At 44.0% G+C, this 24,893-nt stretch overlaps 2 protein-coding genes across 5 annotated transcripts in view; one reads left to right on the forward strand and one right to left on the reverse strand.

The window, feature by feature from the left end:
- RAB30 (RAB30, member RAS oncogene family) overlaps positions 1–5,952 on the forward strand; it is a 39,543-nt gene extending 33,591 nt beyond the window's left edge. For all 3 annotated transcript variants that reach the window (XM_060273908.1, XM_035115332.2, XM_035115333.2), the window contains 2 exons: positions 584–767; positions 2,833–5,952. In XM_060273908.1, the coding sequence (XP_060129891.1) occupies positions 584–767; positions 2,833–3,083 (435 nt within the window). In that variant the 3' untranslated portion in view covers positions 3,084–5,952. The remainder of the gene's footprint in view (positions 1–583; positions 768–2,832) is intronic.
- A 1,709-nt stretch (positions 5,953–7,661) lies between these two features.
- Positions 7,662–24,865, reverse strand: DDIAS (DNA damage induced apoptosis suppressor). Of its 2 annotated transcripts, none has more exons than XM_035116528.2 (5): positions 24,817–24,865; positions 17,308–17,433; positions 15,453–15,614; positions 13,640–13,757; positions 7,662–10,947 (listed from the first exon to the last, which is right to left on the reverse strand). In XM_035116528.2, the coding sequence occupies exons 2-5, from the start codon at positions 17,415–17,417 to the stop codon at positions 8,461–8,463; spliced, it is 2,877 nt and encodes a 958-aa protein (XP_034972419.2). In that variant the 5' UTR covers positions 17,418–17,433; positions 24,817–24,865; the 3' UTR covers positions 7,662–8,460. The 2 variants fall into 2 exon arrangements, with proteins under 2 accessions (XP_034972419.2, XP_034972421.2); XM_035116530.2 differs by lacking the exon at positions 24,817–24,865 and adding an exon at positions 22,831–23,117.
- Positions 24,866–24,893: the final 28 nt, after the last annotated feature.

A 24,893-nucleotide genomic window follows, 5' to 3' on the forward strand; every position in this document is an offset into this window, starting at 1 on the left:
GTAATAAACAATAAATAAAGTATCAAAAACACACAACCAAAATTTTCACATAAAATTCAGAAGATCTAAAATAAAGATACAAAAATTATTATTAACAGCAACAGCTCCCCTCTCAACAACCCTCCTGACCCCCCAAAATACCCAAGCCCAAGAGTCATCTCAGCTTCATGCCTCCTCTTGTAAATCTCAAAATGTAGAAAGGGTTGTCTCTGTTCTGTGTCATAAAGTAGACCAGGCACGATAGAAGTTTATATCAGCACGAATCATGGAAGGAGCTAAGAGAGAGCGATCCATCCCTTCCGTTTCTCCTAATAATATTCGGGGTGAAGCCGTGGGCCTCTTGACATGTAATACAACCTTGTTTTAAACAGATCCAGCAAGGCACTTTTCGACATTCTTAAAACAGGGTTGAGTTTATTGGGTGGCATACGGAAGAAATATTGCCTACGCTGAGACATTCTCAGGAAGGTAATTAGGGTCATTGAGACATTATAAATGAGGATTTTGTACTAATGCAGTCACTTTCTCTTTCCCACCCACCCACCTCAATCATTTTTCCTCTCCTGTCCTGGAAAAAAAAAAGCTGCAGATCTGGGACACGGCAGGACAAGAGCGATTTCGGTCCATTACTCAAAGTTACTATCGCAGTGCCAATGCATTAATACTGACCTATGACATCACCTGTGAAGAGTCCTTCCGATGCCTCCCAGAGTGGCTGCGGGAGATAGAGCAGTACGCCAGCAATAAGGTCATCACCGTCCTAGTGGGTAAGAGGCATTGATGCAAAGGGAGCCTTAATAGCAAATCCATGGGTGGCAGAGTTGGGGGGGGGGAGTCGGAGCACAGGGCCATTGGAAGCATTTGCAGAAGGGAGGTATGTGTGGCCTGCCGCCTTTGAACACAGCTATGCACTGCGCTATGTTTAATGCCAGCGATTTTTAGCAAGGATATGGAGGCCCAAGGTCTCAAACGGCTCCCGGAGCAATTTTATAGAGCTGTTGATTGCCTTTGGCAGATATTATTGTAGTAGTAAAGAGGCTGTATGCAGACAGAGCTGGTCACTTCCAAGGAGAGCAGGGAAGGGAAGGAGAAAGAGAGTCTAGGCTTCCAGGCTTCACCTCTCTTACGAGTTTTGTATGTCTTGTTGGCAAGCCCACAAATTGCAGCGTTTTCTTAACCAAACAGCCTGCTCCCCATGCCCATTTTTTTGGACGCAAGTCCCTCATTTAAGGGGACTCCCTCCCCAGTCTCAGGATTGCAGCTGAGCTGCATTTCATCTTTTATCAATCAATTGGAAATACCGCACGAGACCACGCCTTCCGTCTCCAGTGTTCAGAGGTGACTGACGTTGCTTACGCAGGCAAAACACCAGTATCTGTGCACAGGAAGGAAGCATCTGCAGGCTCGGGGAAACCCCAAGATTTGCCCGTACCACCCCCCCCCCAAAAAAAACCACACCATCCTTTAGGGAAACAGTGCAAAAGGGGAAGGGAGAAACAGCTTCCCCAAAAACATAGCTGAATGAGAAATGTATTAGCTCAGTGGCCATGGAATGCTTTTCTTTGTGAGGACTGGGGGAGCAAATGGGGAGGGAGAATCAAATGGAGTCTTCAGAACTGGAGTATCCTGCACAGCAATATTTTGTTGCAGCCTCCATTTGTAGCTCAGAAACCCCTGGTTGCATCTACCTGCTCTTTCGGCACTGAAATGTTATTCTGATCACCCAGAAAAGTAATGTGGTTCTCTCTCTCACACACACCATTCCCAGGAGGGCTCACTGGCTTGACAATTCCCCATCCTCGGCCGCATCTTCTCCATTTGAAAAGGAACCTCTTCCAGTCGTTTAAGGGTGTTGGGACAGGGGTACAAAATAGGCATCAGGGATTGTATATAAATATATTGACCACTTTTTAAATATATATATAAAACTACAACAGGCTTTCTTTCCTGTTTGAAATAATTGGACTTGATGACAGAAGGCAGATGCTTTAGTTGAGATTCCTGCATTGCAGGGGATTGGGCTAACTGACCCTCAGGGTCCCTTCCAACTCTACAGTTCCACCATTCCAAGATGAGCTAGTTATCAACTTTTTGGGAGGTTTAGTTAGGGCAGCTGGCCAGCTGCAATGGCTGCTTCTCATTGGCTTTGTGCCTGCAGCCTAACAGTATGAAACACATTTACCCCTTGAATACGGACAAGGGACAGGGAGAGAAAATGGGAGGCGTGCAGAGCTGCTGCCCACCCCCTTTAGGTTGCGGTAGTGCCCATACCTGGGAAGGTGGGGTGTGGATGACAAATCTGGAAGTGGGAGATATTTAATTCTGGTTTTGTGCCCCTCCTCCCTGCTGAGTTTTACAAAGGCAACGCTGAGAGGGGTCAGCAAACTTTTTCAGCAGGGGGTCCGGTCCACTATCCCTCAGACCTTGTGGGGGGCCGAACTATATTTTTTTGGGGGGGGGGGAAATGAACGCATTCCTATGCCCCACAAATAACCCAGAGATGCATTTTAAATAAAAGCACATTCTACTCATGTAAAGGCATGTTTCTTCCCAGACCATCTGCGGGCCGGATTTAGAAGGTGATTGGGCCAGATCCGGCCCCCAGGACTTAGTTTGCCCACCCATGGCTGAGACTAAGGAGGAAGCCAGCAGCCCGGGCTGGTTTATAAGGCAGGCAAGGTGGGGAGAAGCTGAGGGTTGGTGGGTCAGTGGCCCATTCATCCTAATGGACCAAACTCCACTGCTCTGTAGGGTGGGGTTTTGTTTTTAGTTTTCATTGGTTTCTGCTACCTGCAGCCAAGCTAATCTCCTCCGTTTGCTTTGTTTACGCAGGGAACAAGATTGATTTAGCGGATAAAAGAGAAGTCTCCCAACAAAGAGCAGAGGAATTTTCCGAAGCCCAAGACATGTACTATCTGGAGACTTCGGCTAAAGAATCGGATAACGTGGAAAAACTCTTTCTCGACTTGGCTTGCCGGCTGATCGGCGAAGCGCGGCAAAACACGCTTGTGAACAATGTGGAATCCCCATTGCCCGGGGAAGGGAAAAGTATCAGCTATTTGACTTGCTGCAATTTCAACTGATAACCAGTCGAGCCTCCGAGGGTTATGACTCTTCCTTCTCGCGAAGGCCTGTCTTGACAAAGGCCGCTCCTGCCACCTCAACTCAATCTGACTGGCGGATGTCATCAGGTTCACAACCTTGAAGCATGGCAGGCTGGCCACTTCGCCTGCGGGGTCAGCGTAGCAGAAATATAACCTGGTTTAATTTTTTAAAGATATATACACACACAAACACATAAATATATATATAAATGTGAATTCCCCTGTAATCTGGAGGTGGTGAGGATTCACAAGGGTGCTCTAGGTATCCGATGGCAAGCGGAAGCCAGGTCTTCATTTCACTTCCAGGAAGCAACTAGGAAAACTTCCTTGGAATTGCCGAGTAATGCAAGATCTCTCTTGCACCATTCCCCCCCCCCCCCCGGACCTTTTAATAAGTGTAATGCACATTAGCCATCATGCAGCTGTCATGACCTGCCAGCTAAGCAATGACCTGTGTATATAGATTATAGATTATGGCCCAAATCATTTGGTTTTTAGGGCACAGCTCTTGAAAACATGTTTCTTTTTTGGGGGGGTGGGAAATAAGTGTTAATGCCTCTCATGTCCATACACTTTCATCGACATGGAAGTTAAAAATAGAAATGCCAATATTTTGAAACCAACAAGAGTGGAGATTGGCTCTCTCACTTCTTTGGGTACTAATAGTTTTGCTAACTTTCCCCCCAGGCGAAATTTTAGATGTGATCCCATTACTGCACGCTCCGTTTTTTACAGAAGCCAGGAACTGTTCACTAGGAAGCACCAATTGGGGAAAAAACATTTTTGCTGGTAGAAACAAATATACCATGGGCCTCATTTTGCCTGGATGCCGTTTCTGTGGGTTGAAAGAGTTTGTTTTAGCTTATTAAAGAGGAGTATTGAAAATCCTCTGCGAACTTGACCTTAACAAATAAGTGTTCTGAAGTTTGCAATTAAAATCAGCGTTCTTGCACCATCCTGGCATATAGTGGAGCTTTCTGTTCCCACTTTCCCTCTTACGGAAGTGAGCCGATAAAGGCGTTTTGAATATAGTCAATTATTTCAGGAGTTAGCAGAAATAGCTCCAGGAATGGCTCATTGGGATGCTGGGTAACTTGGGAAATTGGACAGCAATATAGAGTTGTCTGTTTAAAGGCATATTACAACACTTAAGGATTCTGAGATTTTTTTGCCGGGGGGGGGGGGCTGGCCAAATGTATCCATGTGTCCACTTTAAGCACAGATGCCACATGTGGTGTGCACTGCTAAATGTAAAAAAGAGTGAGGAAGACCTTACCAAAGGAGTAAAACCCCAGGATCAGTCCTAATAATAGCTATCCAAAACAGCAGTACAGTCTGCAAAAGGATCGATACTGAGCGTGCTTTTAATTAAAGCAGAAGCAGCCGCCGCCACCACGGTACTGGACTCAAATCCATTTGTGGAAATGTATTTCTCATCGGGAAGTGAGCGCACAATTTCATAGGGTTTTTATATGCTTTAGGAATAAAAAAGTGGCAGCGCATGTTCTGATCTTTACCGAGGCTGCGACCATCTTGCAAAGCTGTAGCTCCCGAGAAGCGAATTCAAATTGCAATGTGAAAAAGACTTCCTTTATAATGTAGTCGCTTGCAGGCTCACGATTGTAGTTCATCTAATTTGTCCGCTGCACTCTCCTGGGCTCAACTGTATGTGTGCGTGTGTATCTGTATGTGAAACCGTTGGCTTGGGCATTTCCCCTCAGTCCCAAACCACGAAAGTTGGAAGCAGTGTGAAATGTGTCCTGCCCTCGTCTCCATTGTTACTGCACCTCTTGTGCCATGCTCAAAGAACGCACCAGATTCTGCAAATTGGATGCTGGAAGAAGAATCACAGGGGCAGAGATGGCCAGCTTTCCCCCCTCAGATCTTGGTGTTGACTCGCTTACCCTGCAAGGAAGGGCGAACTGTCTGGTTCATGATGGACCTGCAATGGATTGTAATTTTAGTATTAATTCGCTGGTTATTCTGTATTTAGTATTAATTAGTTCAATTATGTGCAGAAGAAGAATGGCCGCTGTTTGCTGGGGACTGGACAGGTGCATATCCCCTGGTGAAAGGGGAACATGTGAAAGGCATGGATACATGATGCGCTTTGCGTATTAACCCTTTGTTTAAAGAGGGCTTGCTTTTACTCGAGGTGCTTCTAGGAGGCTGTGCCCGATCACCAACAAGGCGATCTCTTCTGCATTGAAAAAGAAGCTGCTAAAGTTTTAGCCTTTTTTTGAGAATAAAGTCGACATTTTAAAAAAGTGTGTGTCTTTCCTCTGCCCCCTACAAGGTTTTATCAAAATAAATGGAGTGGACTGCAGTTTACTGATAAATCACTGGTAAAAGGTTCATTCTGTGGTATCTCCTGTGAAAAAGAGCAGGTAGCAAGTGATGGAAAAGACCTGTGTTGAGATCCTGGATGGCTGCTGCCAGCCAGAAACTAGATGGAGTCTGACTTGGTGTAAGGCAATTTCCTATTTTCCTTTATCACTACAGCAGAAACACACAAGAGATGAGATTTTAAATGAATGTTACAGGGTCAAACTACATGTGGCAAGATCAAATATATCCCTAGGGGTTTTTTATTTTTATGTGGAGAGTTGCATAATACAGACAAAGGGAGTTGCCATGAAATGAAGAATGCATAGGGTGGTATTCAACTCAGAGTAGACCTATTTATATTAACGAACATGACCAGACTGGAAAGACAAGTTGCTGAATTGGAAATCATTACCAAGCTTAAAACCATGGAAGCACCTGGGATGAATAGAGACATCGGATTCTTATCTCATTATGCATGATCAAGCTTTCTTTAGCACCTCAGCCCTTGCTCCCCCCCCCAGGACTAATTGCAGCCATCAGCAGCCATTAACAGCCATCTACAGGTTTACCACTCCCATCACCCATTCCCACCCACCCCCACCACCCTCTGTATATATATATAGGGTCTGACACTTCTGTTTCTAGTGTATCTGAAGAAGTGTGCATGCGCACGAAAGCTCATACCAAAATATAAACTTAGTTGGTCTTTAAGGTGCTACTGAAGGATTTTTTTTATTTTGCTTCGACTCAGACCAACACGGCTACCTACCTGTAACTAGAACATGACCAAGTTAAACTGGACTGGGTAAAACTTTAGTTTGGCCCTTAACTCAGCTTTCTAAACTTTTCATGTCTGTGACGCACTTTTTAAAAGTAAATGTATCCCTGACCATTAGGTCCAGTCGCAAACGACTCTGGGGTTGTGGCGCTCATCTCGCTCTATAGGCTGAGGGAGCCAACGTTTGTCCGCAGACAGCTTCCGGGTCATGTGACCAGCATGACAGCCGCTTCTGGTGAACCAGAGCAGCGCATGGAAACACCGTTTACCTTCCTGCTGGAGCAGTACCTATTTATCTACTTGCACTTTGACATGCTTTCAAATTGCTAGGTTGGCAGGTGCAGGGACCAAACAACGGGAGCTCACCCCGTCGCGGGGATTCAAACGGCTGACCTTCTGATCAGCAAACCCTAGGCTCTATGGTTTAGACCACAGCGCCACCTGCGTCCCGAGACACTTTTTAGACATGCATTATTTCATGTCGCAGTAATTCAGTTTTACTACCATGAGGTTAAACTAACCCCTTTCCAGCCCTGGGAGGATCGTGGAGATTGCTCGTACAACAGACCTACACACTAATGTGTCACGACACACTGCTAGGACACACCGTTAATTCTTCCTCTACTGCCCCTCTTGAGCTGTACACATGCAGAACTCCTGGTAAAAAGTATTTGCAAATGGTCAGAGTAGTTGCAGGAATACTAAAAAAGCTTTCTGGACACATTTGGATACCCAAAAGATGTGCTTTTGGAACGCCACAAGGCAAACTGGAAGCAAGTAGCGCATTGTGTCAAGGCATCCATTTTTAACCATATGCATTGGATGGATCAATCAGCGGTGTATTGTTCCATATTCCTGGGTTTTTGTAAGAGTTGCATTCCAGATGTTGCTTTCATTTCCCACAGCTGCACACCAAGGCCCAAAAAACTCCTTTCTGGTAGAGCAGAGCAGCCGCAATTATTTCCATTTTAGTAGTTTCCCCTCGATTGTTCAAAGCAGCTTTTCTCTCCCCCCTCCCCCAATTTTGTACTGAAAATCCTGTACAAGTTAGTGGCGTGCTACAGAAACCTGTGCATACTGTAAATGGTCATCCTGAAACCATTGTATACTATAAATGGGCATCCTAGATTTCATCACCAATAAACAATCTGTATATTCATGACTGTAGGTACACAAAACCCAGCAGTGCTTTTCCTCCTAATGCACATAGGAAGCAGTGCTGATGAGAGATACAGCTCAGTTCACAAGGATTTTGCGAACCCTCTTCCTTTGGACAGAAATGAAGGGAATGCCTCTGCCTTCTCTCAAACCAGGTTGAAAAATCTGGGCCTCCAGGTCTTGTTGGACTATCAACTCCCATCAGCCCCCAAAAGCATAGCCAGAGATGGAGAATGTATCCCGAGAACATCAGGAAGTGGCACAGGTTCCCTACCACTCATTTACACGATCAGGCTGCATAGAGAAAAAACGTGGAATTGATTTCACGTGTCTGTTCAGATGTACATCTGAGTTCAATGGCACAGGACCTATTTCCATGTAAGTGGGTGCAGAAGGGCAGCCTTATTCACCAGTCCTCTAGAACAGATACACTTCCAAACAGGGCAAAGCCTATCTTCTGCCATATTCGCTGCAAACAGCATTTAGAGCATGAGATTCTTAATCTCGTGATCGTGGGTTCGAGCCTCACATTGGGCAAAAGATTGGGGTTGGACTAGATGACCCTATGGACCCTTCCAGCCCTACAATTCTATGATTCTATCATGGGGGTATAAATAAAGGTTCTGGTGGAATAGCCACTGAAGGTGGGCCCCAGAGTGAACACAGCTTAGCATAAGCTTGCCTGTAAGCACTGGAGGGGCTACCCAAATCACCTCTCGTGTGCCACATGGGCCTTATGGCTCTGTACCCTTATGCTGCCCTCTATATTACACATCAGTAGAACAGTCACCAGTTCAAAGCTATTGATAAAAAAATACCCAGAGACATTTTATTTTGTCTTCTAGCAAATAGTCACTTAATGCTCAGTCCAATAGACATTCCTCTTGGCACTTTTAAACAATGATTCATAACAGTGTTTTCCCCCTTCAAAATAGCCCTTTCCCATTGCACAATCACTTCAGAAAACTACTTACAATTGAGAACATGTCAAAAGGCACAACGCTGACCAAAAAGGATGTTTTGGAAGGAAACTTACGTACAAGCAGATGAATTTGACAAAGTGGCCTCCAAGCAGGAGAGCTGGCAGTTTTATTACATGAACAGTTCAGAAGACCAATCTGCAGTGTTATGCACGCTACCAGGCGTGGAAGAAGGGCCTGGCTCGTTGACGTCTGCAGAAGCAGAGGAGCTGGGGGATTCATTCATGAGCTGTCTGAGATGAACACCATCTTCAGGAACAGGTCCATCCTCAAATCTAGTCTCTGTCGCCTGTTGCCTTTTATGAATGAATTCCACCTTCCTTAAGCTAACATTAGACTTTGAAATCACAAACCTTACTTTGTTTTCAGAAAGAGGAGACTCCTCTGCAACTTGGCAACTGGCATCGCTCCTCAAAGTTTTTTCATTCTGGAAAGCAAGTGGATGCATCCATTTTTTATCTGACGGAGGAATCCATTCCTCATCATCGTTTTCAGACAGCCCCTGGGCTGGACTTCCTTTGATAGATAGCTGCTGAGGACCAGATGCATTGATGCTAACAGAATTTGCATCGCTCGACCTTCTAGATTGTGGGAACTTGCTGACAAGCTGTTTCGCTACATAATTTTTCAAGGAAGGCCTGGGTCTTTTGCATCTGGCATTGATCCAAGACAATTTATTCCGTGGCAATTTGGCAAGAATGGATTCTCTCCCTCTAGGGAGGCTTACTTGTCGACAAGGTCTGGAAAGGGGAGTCGACTGGGAATCAGGTACAAAGCCTGGAGTACCTGCAAGGCTGTGCTCAAACTCAGATATGGAACCAGCAACTGGGGTGCTTGTTTTCCGAGGAGGCGTAGTGAACATTTTATGTAAGGACAGTCCATGCCAAGAAGTATTCCAGCTAGCATCTTGCTCACTCAGCATGGCTTCAGATCTTATACACTTCTTGTTCAGTGTGCCCTCCTGCGGAGAGAAAGCCTGTGACAAGTTGAACATTCGTACAGTGGCTTCTGCCTGTCTGGCACTAGCATCAAAGAGATCAGCTGAAGCATTGTAACTACCCTCAGGGCAATCGGAACCGCTAACCTCAGCCTCTCTAAAATGATAATTTTGCACTTCTAAGGGCAACTCTCTCTCTTTTTCACAAACTTTGTCTGTTTTTTCACAAGTTGCCGGGGTGAAACCCTGTTCCTGGGTGTTTGTGAGATCAGCCATTTGGTTTAGCTGATCGCCAACACTTCCTTTATTTTCCCATTTGTCTAAATTACCATCACCTTTACAGTTTAAGTGGGTAGTCTTCCTGGTTTGTAAACAAGGGCTTTTGAGACAGTTGCTGGTAGATGAGCAGGAATTGAGACTCTTACAACTACTGACATCTTGGCCAACTCCTTCCTTGGATGACAGGCAGCTTCCCTTTGAATGAGAACGTTTAATTCCAGTTAGGGTGGACCAAGGTGAAATATCTGGGTGCTGGTTGGACCAACACCCCAAATTTTCCTTTTCTTCAGTGGGTGAAGAGGTATAAGAGGCTTCTTTGTCATATCTGTTGCTTCTGAAGCATGGAAGATTCAGCTGGTGGCAAGGGAAATTATCTTTTTTGCTCATTTCCATCTTCCCAGCTAGCTTCTTCAGTTTCTCACCTGACTCTTCGGTAATGAAATTGGCACTGCAAATGCCCGGTTTGGGAGACGACTGCTTAAAGGGTCCATGGAATTCATCAGCACCCTGACTGGGGAAATGCTCCAAAACATCAGCTTTTGTTGGCAACACCACGGCTTTGTCGTTTTCAATTTTGGCAATGAATTCATTGAAACTTTCAGATGATGGCAGCTCATCCCAAAGCCATGTGGCTTCTTGAGAGTTTCCACCTGCTCTAACGCAACTGGAAGATGGAGCAAGGGGGGAAAGAGATCCATCGTATGCCTGGGGTGGGAATGAGGTCCATGATGTTTCATGTCCATTGCTCCACTGGGTGCTAATTTTTCTCAGAGGAGAGTCTCTCTCCTCTAATTCTAATGGGCTCAGCAATGATCTGCAGTCTTTTCTTCTTAATGAGGAATAGCCTTCTGCTTCACTCTTTTCAGTGACATCGTGCAAATGACATTTCTTATCTTTCCGTTCTTTTTTCGTATTCACAGTCAGGTTACGGTCCTGGGGCTTGAAAACTGACAGGCTATGCAAAGAAACTGAACTATCATCCAAGTTTGGCTCATCCTGTGCAGCCTTGCTTGTACTTAGAGCTACAAGATCAGCGCTTGTTCCTGAAGAAACACAGGAGGAAGTCAGTCCAAATGATTGAGGCCAGAGACTTGAAAGAATATTTATGCAACTTGATGGAACTGCACCCAAGGTGTCAGAGCCATGCAGGCCACTGAGTTCTCTGCTTGGTTGATCAACTGCTGCAAAGCGGTCAAGAGGCCAGAAGCCCCCATGGCTATGCTTGGAGTAAGAACATTGCAGCTCCTTGAGGTACTGTATAACAGTGCAGCCCACAAGACCAGAGTTTGGTACAACCATCTGACAGGCAGTGAGAGCTCTGGAGTTCTTGTCAATTCGGCAGGCATTTTGCATGGAGCCGGTGCCATCCTGCTTACCAGAATCCTGCAAGATAATAGAAGGTGCTCTATCAGCTAGCATACTTTACAAGAAGGTGCTTCTATTTCATAGCTCAAAACCTTAAGAGGTTTACCTGGACCAATCACTTTCATGAAGCTGATTACTTTAGATCAGGAACCTATGGGCCTCTAGATGTTGTTGGATTACAACTCCCATCAGCCCCAGCCAATATTTCCAATAGCCAAGGATGATGAGGGTTGTAGTCCAGCAGAAATGCACCAAGACAAAATGCTTCAGTTCTGAAGCAAACATTCCCAATTTCATCATCACCTATGGCAGTTGTACACCTGGGTTCTGCATATGCATGTCTATCAGCAAGGTACACCTGGGTTTTCTTTAAAGTTATGTTATTGGGAAACAACATTATAGTTTTATTTGGTATCCACACGTCAATAAGGAGGATATTTATTGTTTTAGACAGACTGCACTGGAAACTGAGTTGCAGGACTGTGACTGAATAAGGATTTGGGCTAGATCTGTGGGGTTGCAATCACAGTCAAGAAGAGGTGAAACCTATTAGGATTTCAGGTAAGGAGGACAAAGAGGAAGGCCCGAAAGCTACTCTTGCATATTAGCAAGCAGAGTTGAGGAAACTGTCAGGAACAGCAGAAGGGGTGTCTAAACTGAGACAAGACCACAATCTGTGCAGAAAGACACTGCTGTTCTCCCTTGAGAACCTACAGCTACTCTTTGATATTGGACCTTTGCTTCTTATGACAGACAAGGTTCTCATTAACTTCAATTTCTATCACAAATTTTGCCCAGATTGTTGCACCCATGGGGCCATGGGAAACAATCCCTTGCTCCAAAACTCCAGATACACAAGATTGAAATTTCAAGTTCCTTCAACTCCATACTTTAAGTTACCTAGTAAGCATCTGCTAAGTACTCAAGGGCCAAGAGGTAGTTTATACAGAAACACTTTCTCCACCTAACTACAACCAGTGGAGGGTTCTTTTCAACCACAAAATAGCAGGAGAGGCTAGCTGGCTGGATTCACGTGCTGTCTTGTGCCCAATATTAGGGGGACCTGGCTTGTGGCATGTGTCTGACATCATGTGTGTGATGTCATGTGCACAATAATGTTGCGGAGCACAGTGCGGAGTGGCTTCCTCTCTTGTGCTCAGGAGGAGTCAGCCACGAAAGCACTCTGCACTAGGCCTCAGCTGCCCCTTAACATGGAGGGGGCCTGGCCCCATCAGGAGATTTTGAGGGGGCTGAAGAAGATACCTCTGTCCTTAGGACTTGGTGTGCCTGCTGTAAGGGGATTCCATGTTTTGAACCCAAATGCTTCAGTTTACAAGGCAGGACTCTTTCTCCTGTCTATAGTACAAGGAGGGTCAATCCAAACCACAAACTGATGAGGGCACTAAAGCAAGCCCAGCACCAAATCTCTTCCAACGACAACAAGTGTAAGGGGCAAATTCAGTTCAAAATGACTCATCCCTGATATTAAAAAGTCTCTGCATATAGGAAACTAGCATGTTAGGAAAACAATTATGTAGACCCACCCACCCCAGTCACATGAGCACACATCTGCACCCTCAGGTGGTGTACCCCAGACACAGATTTACTTCGGCGAGAAGGACGCCTTGGTTTTTGCTCTTCCTAGAATCTAACAGTCACAAAATAGATATTCTGAGGAAGAGACCCTTCCTCATAAGCAGCTTTATTCTCATCAATACTGCTCATTACAATTCCTCACATGTAAGGCATCTGGAGGCAGATGCCCAAACTCAGAGGATATCTGTGCAAATTGACAGTAATCTCTCTCTCTCTCTCTCTGATCACAAACAGTCTACCTATTTCCAACTCTAGGTTGTTAAACAGAGAGATTGAAAATGAAAAAATAAAAAAAAATCAGCAAGCCTAAAGTAGGATTATTGTTGCAGTGATTTGATTTTGTACCTCTCCTGGGAGCTGTGCCCTTGATTGAAGGGGGAGCGGGAAAATATCTGAACACGCTTCAAGGAGCTGTTGATAGTACGTATTTACTTTTAGCAGTTGGAACTGGATGGTCTCATAGCCATCACTTGGGAAAGTCAGAACGCTGGAGGCATATATATTATTTGTTCGCACCTTATGGATCGAGAAATTCAAGCCTCATTTTTGGTAACTGCCTCTATGTTCCTGCTTGGAGGCAAAGTGATCTGTACACAAATTCCCATTCCTCTTCTAATTTTGAAATACAGCCATACTGATTTCCTGGTGCAGATGTTAATGTTTTACTGTAGGAAATACTAATCTCATGTTTGGTGCCTTAATTAAAATACCAATTGTGAAGTAACTAGCGCAGAACAAAAAAAATGTTCTCCAATTCTTCACCCCATTCACATGTAGACATTTTTTGGGGTGTGTGTGTGGATTTGGGTGACGAGTGATTTTTTCTGGGCAGGGGATGGGGTAGGGCTTGCCATTGATATAATGAAGAAGCAAGTTATTTCTCTTTCTACATTTCAAACAATTCAGCTTCTTGGGGCAGCTATTCCACACCCTCTAGAATGCCCCAGATGCTAAAAATGTTCCAAGACATCTGGGGGGTGGGGGTGAACTATAGAAATAAGGCAGTCATGCACAAAATTTGGCAGCTTTCACCCCCCAAATGATTCTCATCTCCCCCAAGAATGAGTTGTGCATTCTTTGAGCAAAACATGCTGGCGGGGTGGGGGTGAATTACCTTAACTCCAAAGACAAATTTCTTCCCAAGGAAGCATGTTTCAACTGCTTGAAATAACACACCCGGAACTGCATCCCTGTCTGGTTCTCTTGCTTCTTGTTTCAGTTCTTCAATGTACCTTGAATAAAAGTGTTACAAAAAATTACTGACAGGATACTGCTTGGCTTCTGAGACCTATAAAGAATTTAAGGTCCAAGTGTCAAAATAATATTGCTGTGTTACACGTTACAGGAGAATTTAGCAAAATGCACTTCCATTCAAATAGCCAGGACATCACTAACTGTACTATGGGGTGCAACCTTACCTGGGAGTAAGCCTTAATGAACACACCCAGGATTGTTTGTGCACATGTATTATCAGGTTGAAAATGTGACGTGGAAATTTCTGCCTGTGTATCAGAAAAGGACAGCATCCATTGTATTCAAATTTTAATGCCTCCCTCAATCACTGTACAATAGAAGATGCTGAACTCAGGTTTTTCAGGCCTGCCGTGAAAAAGGAAACCCATTCCCTCCTTTCTTCCATCTCCTTTGTATGAATCAGGTTTCTTGGGACAATGGGACAGTCTCCCAGGTTTATCAAAGATCTTTACCTGGGGCCTTTGAGAGCTGTTCTCAGTTACAGCAGATACTTGTAAATACTGGACAAGATGAACCAAAAGCCTGAATACACTGAAACCTGAAAAAGGCTTGAAAATTATGAATTAGGGAGCTGTTGTTGTTGGCATCCGTCTGTCTCGGGAGACGATGGAGGATTGTGCCTCTGGGGGATGAACTCAAGCTTTTGGAAGGTTGCAGCGCCTGCTGTGCTGTAGAGACCAATGTGGGAGAGATGTGTTTTGTTGCAGCTGGGGCAGATGAGTACCAAAGTCCACATAGGAATTTGAGCAACTCAGTCAACTCAGATAATTCTTTGGTTATCATTTATTTCACTTGCACCCTGCTCTTCCCCAAAAGAGCTCAGAGGAGCTTTAAATGGCTCCCAGGTAGCTAAAAAGGCTGGCTTAGTATCAGAAATACTGTAGAAGTCAGTCATATGATGAGACTGCTATCTGGGCCTAGTTAGCAGCAATCAGGGCTCCTGAGAATCTTTACTTTGCTTCTTTTTTAAAAAAATACAGTTTTTGGCCCCACCACTGTTTCAAACCTTGGTCCAAATCAGCATTCTCTTATAAAGCATAAAAGTTTGAGAACACAAAAGCATTTTCTCATGGCCTCTGACTGTTATCAGAGCCTTTCATTTTTGTCCATTAGTGGCTCATCTCCTTCTGCAAATCCTGCAAGACAGTTTAACTCAAGTATGCTACATTATGCTGTACCTGCTTCGCTCCAACTTACCTCGGTGTAACACACTGGTACACATGCACTGCAGAGCTTGAATTCTCTGGACAAAGACTGATTATTGCCATTTTTTAAAATGCAGGGCATGCTCCCTTTTTCTTAGAAACTGAAATCAGGGTTAGGTGGCAAGATGTAGTCATTGTTTGCTCTTCTTTCATCTTACAGATGGATGTTTATATACACAAACATCAATTTTAAAAATGTTTTTAGGAAAGCTGAGAGGGGATTTGACTCCAGATTTGTCCAGGGATCCACCCCACTAGAATATGCTAGGTTTGCTGAATGTCCACAAATTTCATAGCTGCATAGATTTAATTGCCCCTATTAATAAATACCAGCTTGGTATCCAAGCAGCAAAATGCACTGCAACTGTTTTTAGAGACATAATTACATCACATGCAGTCTGGGACGTACTGGGGGGGGGGAGTGGGACACACTCATTTTCAGCAGAGAAATGATGTTGCATTCCTTACCTCTGCAGTCCTTTTGCTGTCACTCCAAAAAAAGTATCCAAACAGCTTCCAAATACTGTCACCTCAAATACATCACGAGTGTCAGCTACCTCTAGTGAGAGTCGATACCTGTAGTTCGCTTCCCTAGGGTCACCTGAGCAGCCACACTTCAGGCAACTGTACCTGTTAAAAGACAAGATGAAAAGCAACTGGAAGCTGACAAATATTGCAGGTGCATACCAGCTTCCCAACCTAAGTCTTTAATCACCTGTCATCTTAATAATCTAACAGCACAATCCTTTGCATATTTGCTTGGAAGCAAGTTCCACTGAGTTCCATTAGATTTACTCCCTAGTAAGTGTACTTGGGATTGTTGCCTTAGGAAAAATAATAATAAAAATGGCAAAAGCGACCTGCTTTCACAGGTTCTGAGCGGAGGAAACCTGGATTCAAACCTCAGCTCAAATTCGAACTCACAGAAGTGGTTAGGAAAAGGCAGTCCCCATCTGCAACAGACAAATTAATTTCATAAGTGAGAAGCGGTGGGAAACAATCCTGTATGGGAGACTCACTCTGTGAGTTGCAGTTATATACTCTGTGTGCACTCTTTGTCATTTGGTATGTTCTAAAAAACGAGAGCTGACCCTTTAGAAGCCAGAGCTATGCCCTGCTTCAGATCAAGCCCTAAAGGGGGAATTAAACCTGGCAATGCACCACAATGAAAGGTGGGCTACTCGGTGAACAATTGAAGATGAGAATTAATCTATTTTGTGTTAGAAGAATTACAGATTACTGGAAACGACGTTGGCATACTTTAGAGTGTAAATGTTAACAGATTTATTAAAAGCAGAAGCTTTTCTGGACTAGGCTTCACTTATCACATACCGCTGAACCATGCAGCTCCCCCGTGTGGCAAATCGATCAACTGCAGTTCCAAATACTCAGTTTTTCACCTGGCATTTGCCTTCTGCTGCCCCATGTGACAAACTTCCAAGTCTGAGGATCGAATGAAGCCCCGCTATCTGGCCTTTAGGACTTTCTCTAGTCTACTGTCTCAAGGCCACACTCCTCCACTGACCCTGCTCCATGACCTTGGATGCTATGCCTGTCTGGAAGGTGTCCTTGAACTGTGACAAGTCCTCTTACTTGCCTGCTTGAAGGTTGTGCGTGTGGCCATTTAAAGGAAAATCTCTGGCTTTTGTATGGCTGGAATGTAGCCTACCGTACAAAGGTCTAAATCCCATCCCATTGCTCCAGCCACTTTTGCCTCCACTGGTATGCTGCATTTGGAAGCTTGCCCAGCAAGAGATTGTAGCCCCCCGGCTGAGAATGCCCATCCACCTTTAGAGAATGCCCACAAACTGCCATTTACTTTATATGGCCAGATAAGTTTATCTCAGTTAAATCAGTGTCTCAAAATGATTAACTATCACTACATGGTGTTAGCCTCATAGCGCATAATGGCTGATGAAAGTCTTGTACGTACTTCTATAGTGCCATGGCCTAGTCTCCACTATAGCAAAGCAAGCCTCAGTCGCATGACAAGCAGACTGAGACCTCCGGGTATAGGAGTAAATTCAATCAATCAATAATAAAAGTTCATGTGAATTTTGTATGCAAATTACCCATTGCCACATAGCTCCAAATGTTATGTAAGTGGGGAAGCAATGTCGTTTCACACTGACCCCAGGCCTAGAGAATTCATTGCACACTTTTTGAACTGTGACTCCCCAGGTGTTATTAGACTACAACTCCCATAATCTGTGATCACTAGCTATGCTGGCTGGATTTTATGGGAGTTGAAGCCCAACATTCGGAGGGCCACAGCTGTGCTAGACGGTAGTTCAAATTTATCAGTGCTCTGGAGTGGACTTACCTCTTCAAATCTAGGAGTAGCCTGGAAAAGCAGTTTTGACATGAAGGATACACAAAGTTGGAGTTCTGGACAGAAATTACAGAAGCAGCCAGGAGATGTCTGCCATTCATGTGCTCCCAGGGTTAGCTACCAAGAGACAACATAGTTTATTGTTAGTCATACCAAGTCTGCTCACATTCCTACAGTGTGAATGTTTCTAAACCTAAACATGCACCACTCAATGTGATTTGTAGTATAGCAGCCACCAATTCTGACTCTGTTATTTTAACTGACAAAAAACTTTATTGTTTGCACTTTACCCTGGCCTTTGACACTTGATACACACATATATGTACATATATTAGGACCCAATTCTCTTGAATATAATTTATTTCAAATTGATTTTAATATTGTATTATTTTTATTGTTGTAATCCACCCTAGGATCTCACGGTGGAAGGCTGGTAGGAAATAAAATAAAAAATAAAAACTACTTAGACTGTTAAGAGTCCTTGATATGTAGTAATTCAGGTTGTAGATTTGTAGTTACATATACAAATCATCCTATAGTGTGGCCCATGGAGTGCAACAGGTAATTAGCTCCACTGCCAAAGCCAGGGGTTGGCAACTTCCAGCTCATAGGCCTAATTAGGTCCAGCACTGGTTCAAATTTGGCCCCTCACCTGACATAAGATGTGAGGTGAGGTGCGAAACAGGTAAGGACATGGCTACAAAGGGGTAATCAAAGTAAGCTCTATATTGTTCCTTTGCAAACAAGAGCTTGCTGACATCAATGGCCGGCTGATCAACACTGACAGCAAACATGGATGGGACTGGCTACACTAGAGCCATCGAAGCTCTCTAGTGAACTGTGGCAGCTCATTCACCAATAACATGGATTTACTCGTCTACAGGACTGGCTAATGCCTTAGTAGTGACTCATTTGCTAGAGTAGAATGCAAGATCAGCACCTGCAGTGCAGAAATGCAAAAGAAAAGCAGTTTTGGTTAGAAAGGGCCTCTGTACAGCAATAACCTAAGGAAGATGTAACAGTTAGCCTTAATATCTACTTTCTGACTACTTTCATTGCTCTTCAGGGTAACCTAAATTTTCAGCAATTGTGCTGTACATTTACATTTACCAGGAAAGTTTTCCCCACTCTGTTTTGTTAATCTCATCTCTCTTCCTCACTCTTGCTTCTATATATTTTGTATTCCCTGCCTTCTTTTCCTTTTTCCTGTTTTTTTTAAAAGTCTTAAGTCACTACTTCATGCATCCTGATGGACATTGTTGGCATCCTTCTGTATCGAGGGACAATGGAATGTGCTTCTGGGGGTGAAGTCAAACCGTTGTGTTAGCAGCACTGAAGTGACCTCTCCAGGCACAAGCCTGGCCAGTGTGTATGCAGGTCCTGGGCTGCTGTGACAAATTGAAGCACTTTTAAAATGTTTATTCCTGCCCGGCTGGCAAAGAGTTAACCCACCTCCAGCCTGACTGACATAGAACTCTGATGGGGGCGGGACTGTGCCCGGTTTGAAAGGAGGGAGTGTCGGTTTGGTGAGTTAGGAGGGAGAGGGAGGAAGGTGTGGTGTGATGTTATGTGGTGGCTTGTATGAAGACAGTTAAGAGGCTAGGAAAACTTAAAGTTAAATGTTTGACTGAGTTTATTTTGTACAACTGGAACAAAGCTAATTAATAAATGACACGTTAAAGAATCACTTATGTTTTTAACACAATAAAACTTCATCTCTGTTTTTGCCAACAAGAGGTCCGTCTGTATTTTTCCAGCGAGGTACCAGGACTCACAGCCGTGGTGACTCAAGAGAGGGCCAAACTCACCTCAGGCAGGGAGGTGGTGGTTTGTGTCCTGAAGTTACACGGAGGAGGCTTAGAAGGGTAACCTGAGGTGCCAAGAAGTTGCCAGAGTGCCTAGGGCAAACTTCTACAGTGGGGGAATCCAACTGAGGGAGACCCTTTACTGGAGGCAAAGGGGTTATTCCGTGGGACAGCCTAGAGTTTCTTAAGGTACCAGGTCACGCAAGCTGGAAGGCTCTCCTTACTAAGAAACCCATCAGTAAAAGGGGTTTATCTTTGAGGCGGCAGGAGCAGAGGGTGGGTGTTTTCCCCTCTGGATTCCTGTGTCGCAGTGATAGTAGGAGAGAGTGGGACACGGGTCGTCACAGCTGCCCAGACAAGACCCCCCCCTCTTGGCCTTGCTGATATGGTCCAAAGGAAAGTAGAGCAATACATTTGGCATCAGCTTGGCTGCAGGAATTGCTGGAAGGAGACGTACAAGATGCCATCCATCTTAGGGACTCCACTCTGGATTTGTGTAGAGTTTACTCCTTGGCTTTTTCTTCTGAAGATATCCCAAAAGGCAGGTTTAGGATCAGAGGAGGAGGAGGAGGTTTAGGACCAGAGATTTAATGCTATGATAAAAGTGTTAGTTCTTACAATGGTACAAGAATCTTCCTTGGTTTTGTCATGTTGGTTTCTGCATTTACATGTTCCCAAAACAAATCTTGGTGAAGTATGAAGTTTTCAGCTGCTGGAGCTGTAGACAGATTTCAGCCCTCTAGTTTTGAAGCAGACTTACATCACAAGGATTTCCTCCTCAAAACATTCCACGGAAGTACGTATAGAACTCCAGCTTTTGCAGAATTCAGCGGCCAGGTTACTCACCGGAGCGAGACTGTTTGAGCATATTATACCGATCCTGGTCCAACTGTATTGGCTACCAATTAGTTTCCTAGCCCAATTCAAAGTGCTGGCTTTGACCTATAAAGTCTTAAACGGCTCAGGACCACAATACCTCAAGGACCACCTCTTCCCATATGAACCTACCCGGTCCTCCTCGAGAGGTCCGGAGGGTGGTAACATGAGAACGGGCCTTCTCTGTAGTGGCTCCCTGTCTATGGAATGCTCTCCCTAAGGAAGTTCACCTGGCACCTTCATTATATACCTTTAGACACAGGGCAAAAACATTCCTTTTTAACCAGGCTTTGGTTGAGCTTATTGACATCCAACACCCTTTAAGAATGTGGCTTTTGTTATTGGGTTACTGCTTTTGGTTTGATTTTATATGTTGTGGTCTTGTTGTGAACCGCCCTGAGACCTCCGGTTATAGGGTGGTGTATAGGTTGAATAAATAATAAAATAATAAAAATAACAACATATGGACATGAGAAGAACCCTGCAAGTGGATCAATGGCAGTGTTCTCCCTTCACTGTCAGAGACTGTAAGCTTCTGAATACCAGTTGCTGGAAACCACAGAGGTAAAGAGTGCCGTTGCGTTTAGAAATCTGGATACTGCACTGCATGGGCCTTTAGGCTGATTCAGGAGGTTCTTTTTATGTTCTTACCAGGCCAAATTTCCATCAAGCCCAGCATCCTGTTCTCACAGTGGTGAAACTGGTCCACAAGCAGGACATCAGCGCAACATTCTTCCCACTTCTGTTCCCCAGAAACTGGTCTTCAAAGATATATTGTGCTGCCATCGTGGCTAGTAGCCTTATTCTCCTTAAATGTATTCATTTATTTTATTTAGAAAAATGTACAGACTGCTTAATAATAATAATAAACCACCTAAGTATACAAAATTATATAAAACAATTATCAAGGATTTGCAGATAGACCGAACTAATATATATGGCTAAATTATTTGTCTCGGCAGGCTGGCTGGAAGCTTTTTCTTTTTCCCCCCAACCCTATTTCTAACTGGCGCCCTGGGGATTATACAGTACTAGCATTCTAGCACCTGGTTTGTTATGAAAGGCAACATATCAATACTAGAGGAAACACAATAAAAATGAGGATTGCAACTCAAGCACTTAAACCCTGGACTGCACAGCAGCAAAGATTAACAAAGGACTAATACCACTTTAGCTCGGGTAAAGAGCAAAATTAAACTTGATTTTAATGTTGCAAGAATAAAGCTAATGAGAGTCATGGGCACAAGCAGCTGCTAAGATGTAGCTTGCAGGTGCAGCAACTTAAATCTAGTACTTCTGGAGCAATCATATTTCTGCCTAATTTACCTCAGGGTATTAATACACCTTATTGCTTGTGACTGCACAACCAGCTGTGTTTGAGTAATTCTGGATTAATTAACACTCAATAAACTGGTAGGGTGACTTGTAAGAAATATGTGGATTGGGAGATGTTATGAGGGAAGTGCACACAAGAACAGCAGAGAAGCAAAATGTTAGGTAAGAAATTACACTTTTCTTTTTTTCCTGACATGGCTTCTACGTTTTTATAAACCACTCAATACTATGTGTTTTAAAGAGACAGTATGGTGGAGTGGGGGGACCCAGGTGGCGCTGTAGTTAAACCACTGAGCCTAGGGCTTGCTGATCAGAAGGTCGGCGGTTCGAATCCCTGTGACGGGGTGAGCTCCCGTTGCTTGGTCCCAGCTCCTGCCAACCTAGAGGTTCAAAAGCATGTCAAAATGCAAGTAGATAAATAGGAACCGCTACAGCGGGAAGGTAAACGGCGTTTCCATGTGCTGCTCTGGTTTGCCAGAAGCAGCTTTGTCATGCTGGCCACATGACCTGGAAGCTATACGCCGGCTCCCTCGGCCAATAATGCGAGATGAGCGTGCAACCCCAGAGTCGGTCACGACTGGACCTAATGGTCAGGGGTCCCTTTACCTTTTTTATGGTGGAGTGGACAGAATAGTGCACAACTTGGAATCCTTATTCAGTCATAAAGCTCTCTGGGCATTTTTTGACAAGTTGCTATCCCTCAACTTATGGGAAGGGGGAAGAGATGATGTATGCCAGTCATTCTGAGCTCCTTGGAAGGAAGGTGCGATATAAATATAAAAATAAGCTTTGCAACAACCATCAAGTCAGTGTGGGATAAAAAAGCATTCATACTAAACAGACATTTTGGCCCCTAAGCTACAAAATCCATTTCAAAATAAAAATACAGTAATATGTTGATTGTTGTATACATTCCAATAAACCTTAGTTTGTCAGAGGTTCCCTGAAAGAAAGCTTGTACACTTCCCCTGCAGTGTACAACCACAAGATGGTGTTGTGTATGCTTTAATGAGCATGTAGTGAAGTCCAACAGGCAGAGGGAATAGTGAGCATGTAGTGAGGTCCAACAGGCAGATTTGGATGCACTGGTGGATTGCTACATGATTTTCAGCTGAGGTACAATGGTTTCAAATTTGCAGTTATTTCACAGCAGCAGCAACAAAAATGTTGCCATCCCCACTTTATCATACCCTCCAACATTTCTCTGACAAAAATCGAGATGTCCTACCGTACCCGCCAACACTTCTCTGATTAAAAATAGGGACATTCTAAGGAATAGAGGGACATTCTGGGATCAAATCAGAAACTGGGATGGTTTCTGTAAATCTGGAACTGTCCCTGGAAAATACAGACACTTGGAGGATCTGCCTTAAGCTATTGGAATCCTTGGTCTGTAGTAATGCAGGTGCCAATTGTAGTTATACTGTACTGCAAATTTCCTAGTGTATAAAACCCATGAGGGAGGAAACTAGCTCAATGCCAAGCCATTATTTTGTACCTGGGTTTGGTTGGAAGGACTTTAAGGCATGCCTTAAAACATGTCACAGAATCCTTTGCAATGAGCCAGGGGATCCATAGCAGAATGTGCACATTAGAATGTCTTTTGCCAGAGGAGTCAATCTGGAAAAGGGTGCCTGGAGGACAACACATTAAAGAAAGGGGAAAGTTCTGTGCTTTATACGTTTTTAACTAGTACAACTTAATCTTTGCCCTTTTAAATAGCAAGCAAGTACCGGTGATTGTAAAATTGTTTTGATGCACAGTAAGCCCACAGCCTACACACATTTAACTTGTGTACATTCTGCTTTGCCTGCTTGACAATTAAAAAAAATTTTTAGGGGTGAAAAAAGGGCAGGCACCCAGGAAAAAATCCCAACGGCCATGATGCCTGGAATGTAACCTCACATATATTGCAGGCTTACTGTATTTAGCTACTGGTTTTGTTACTTTACATTTTACATATTTTGAAAAATAATAATAATGAATGCCATCATGGGAGAATGACAGAATACAAATACATTAAAGAAACAAAATGAAACCATATGGCTAAAGGAAGAGCAAAGCCCCTTTTCTTTTTTTACATGGTACGGTGACCATTTGTATCTTACATGAGCCAGGAAGAGCAAACAAGGACTCCTGCCATTCCCAGCCTCTTGGTGGACCATTGGAGAGTTCTCCTTGAGTAGAGTATATACTCTTTCTTTGTATGCCATTTGTGTGGTGTGATAATGTATTTTCCTCTTCATTCACAATAATCTGAAAGCTCTTATGGGTGAATAATGCAATGGCAGTCAAGATTTTTGCAACAGTCCTCCTTTCCTTCATGTTGCAAAATGAAATAAAAACTTTTAAAAAGAAATAAATAGAATAAAATGGTAAAGCGGGGGGTTGGGAGCTGCCTAGTGACAAGGGTGGGTGGCAACAAGAGTGGTGGCTCCCCCATTGTGGAATGCTCTCCACAGACACTTGCCCAGCGCCTTCATTAAATGTCTTTAGGTACCAGGCAAAAGCATTCCTCTTTACCCATGCCTATAGCTATTAAATAATCTATGGCTTGTGAAAGTGTAGGGGAGAGGACTGTTATTATGATGACTATTTTATTATCTGTCTATGCTTTTTATGTTTTTATCATTGATGTTCTGCAAAAAAAAATAATGTTGTATACCACCCTGGGGTCTTTTGATAAAGGGTGGTATATAAATTGAATTAATAGTACTATAGTAATAATGGCAGTAGCAGTCCAACCACTGGCACTGGTTTTGATCTCTAAAGCCTTAAACAGCTCAGGACCACAATACTGTACCTCAAGGATCGCCTCTCTCCATATGAACTGACCTGGAGCCTAAAATCATCCTGTGGGGCCCTTCTTTGCATGCCTCCTCCACCTGAGGTCCGGAGGGAGGCATCATGAGAACAGGGTCTTTTCTGCAGTGGCTCCCTATTTGGGAAATGCTCTCCCCAGAGAGGTTCACCTGGCGGCTTCGTATATTTAGGAGGAAACATTCCTCTTCTCTCAGGCATTTGGCTGATTAAACCAGGGTTTCCCAAACTTGGGTCTCCAGCTGTTTTTTTGGACTACAACTCCCACCATCCCTAGCTAGCAGGATCAGAGGTCGGGGATGATGGGAAGTGTAGTCCCCAAACAGGAAGAGACCCAATTTTGGGAAACTGGATTAAGCAAACTACTGTATGGATTTTTAAACTGTTTTTGTCTGTTATTACGGTATATATGTCTAGGTTTTTATATTGTAAACCGCCCTGTGAACCTCAGATTAAGGGCGGCATAGAAATTTAATAATATTTTTCGGGGGTGGGTGTTGGGGGGGGAGGGAGACCCACGAGACCCACCCGTGTTTCACCAAAAATTTCGAACGGAGTACTAAGGAGCCGGGGGGGACGGGACCAAGAAAGATTACAAAGAGGGGGAAAAGATACATTGGTTAGAAATATGGGACGAGAAACGAAGAGGAAGCGCCGCACTCACCACAGACTTCCAAGCTCCCTCACGCCCCCTACCACACATCCTACTCACGCTCCAGAGGAAGTGACGACACCAGAGTC

The sequence above is a fragment of the Zootoca vivipara genome, chromosome 4, assembly GCF_963506605.1.
Source record: "Zootoca vivipara chromosome 4, rZooViv1.1, whole genome shotgun sequence".
Classification (NCBI taxonomy): Eukaryota; Metazoa; Chordata; class Lepidosauria; order Squamata; family Lacertidae; genus Zootoca; species Zootoca vivipara.

Bases quoted from the DNA above. Each gene is read 5' to 3' on its own strand.
- DDIAS (XM_035116528.2), bottom strand. From the start codon at position 17,417: ATGAATGGCAGACATCTCCTGGCTGCTTCTGTAATTTCTGTCCAGAAC. The intron at 15,615-17,307 runs GTAAGTCCACTC...GTCTTTTAACAG, and splicing joins CTACTCCTAGATTTGAAGAG to GTACAGTTGCCTGAAGTGTG. The intron at 13,758-15,452 runs GTAAGGAATGCA...CTTTTATTCAAG, and splicing joins ACAGCAAAAGGACTGCAGAG to GTACATTGAAGAACTGAAAC.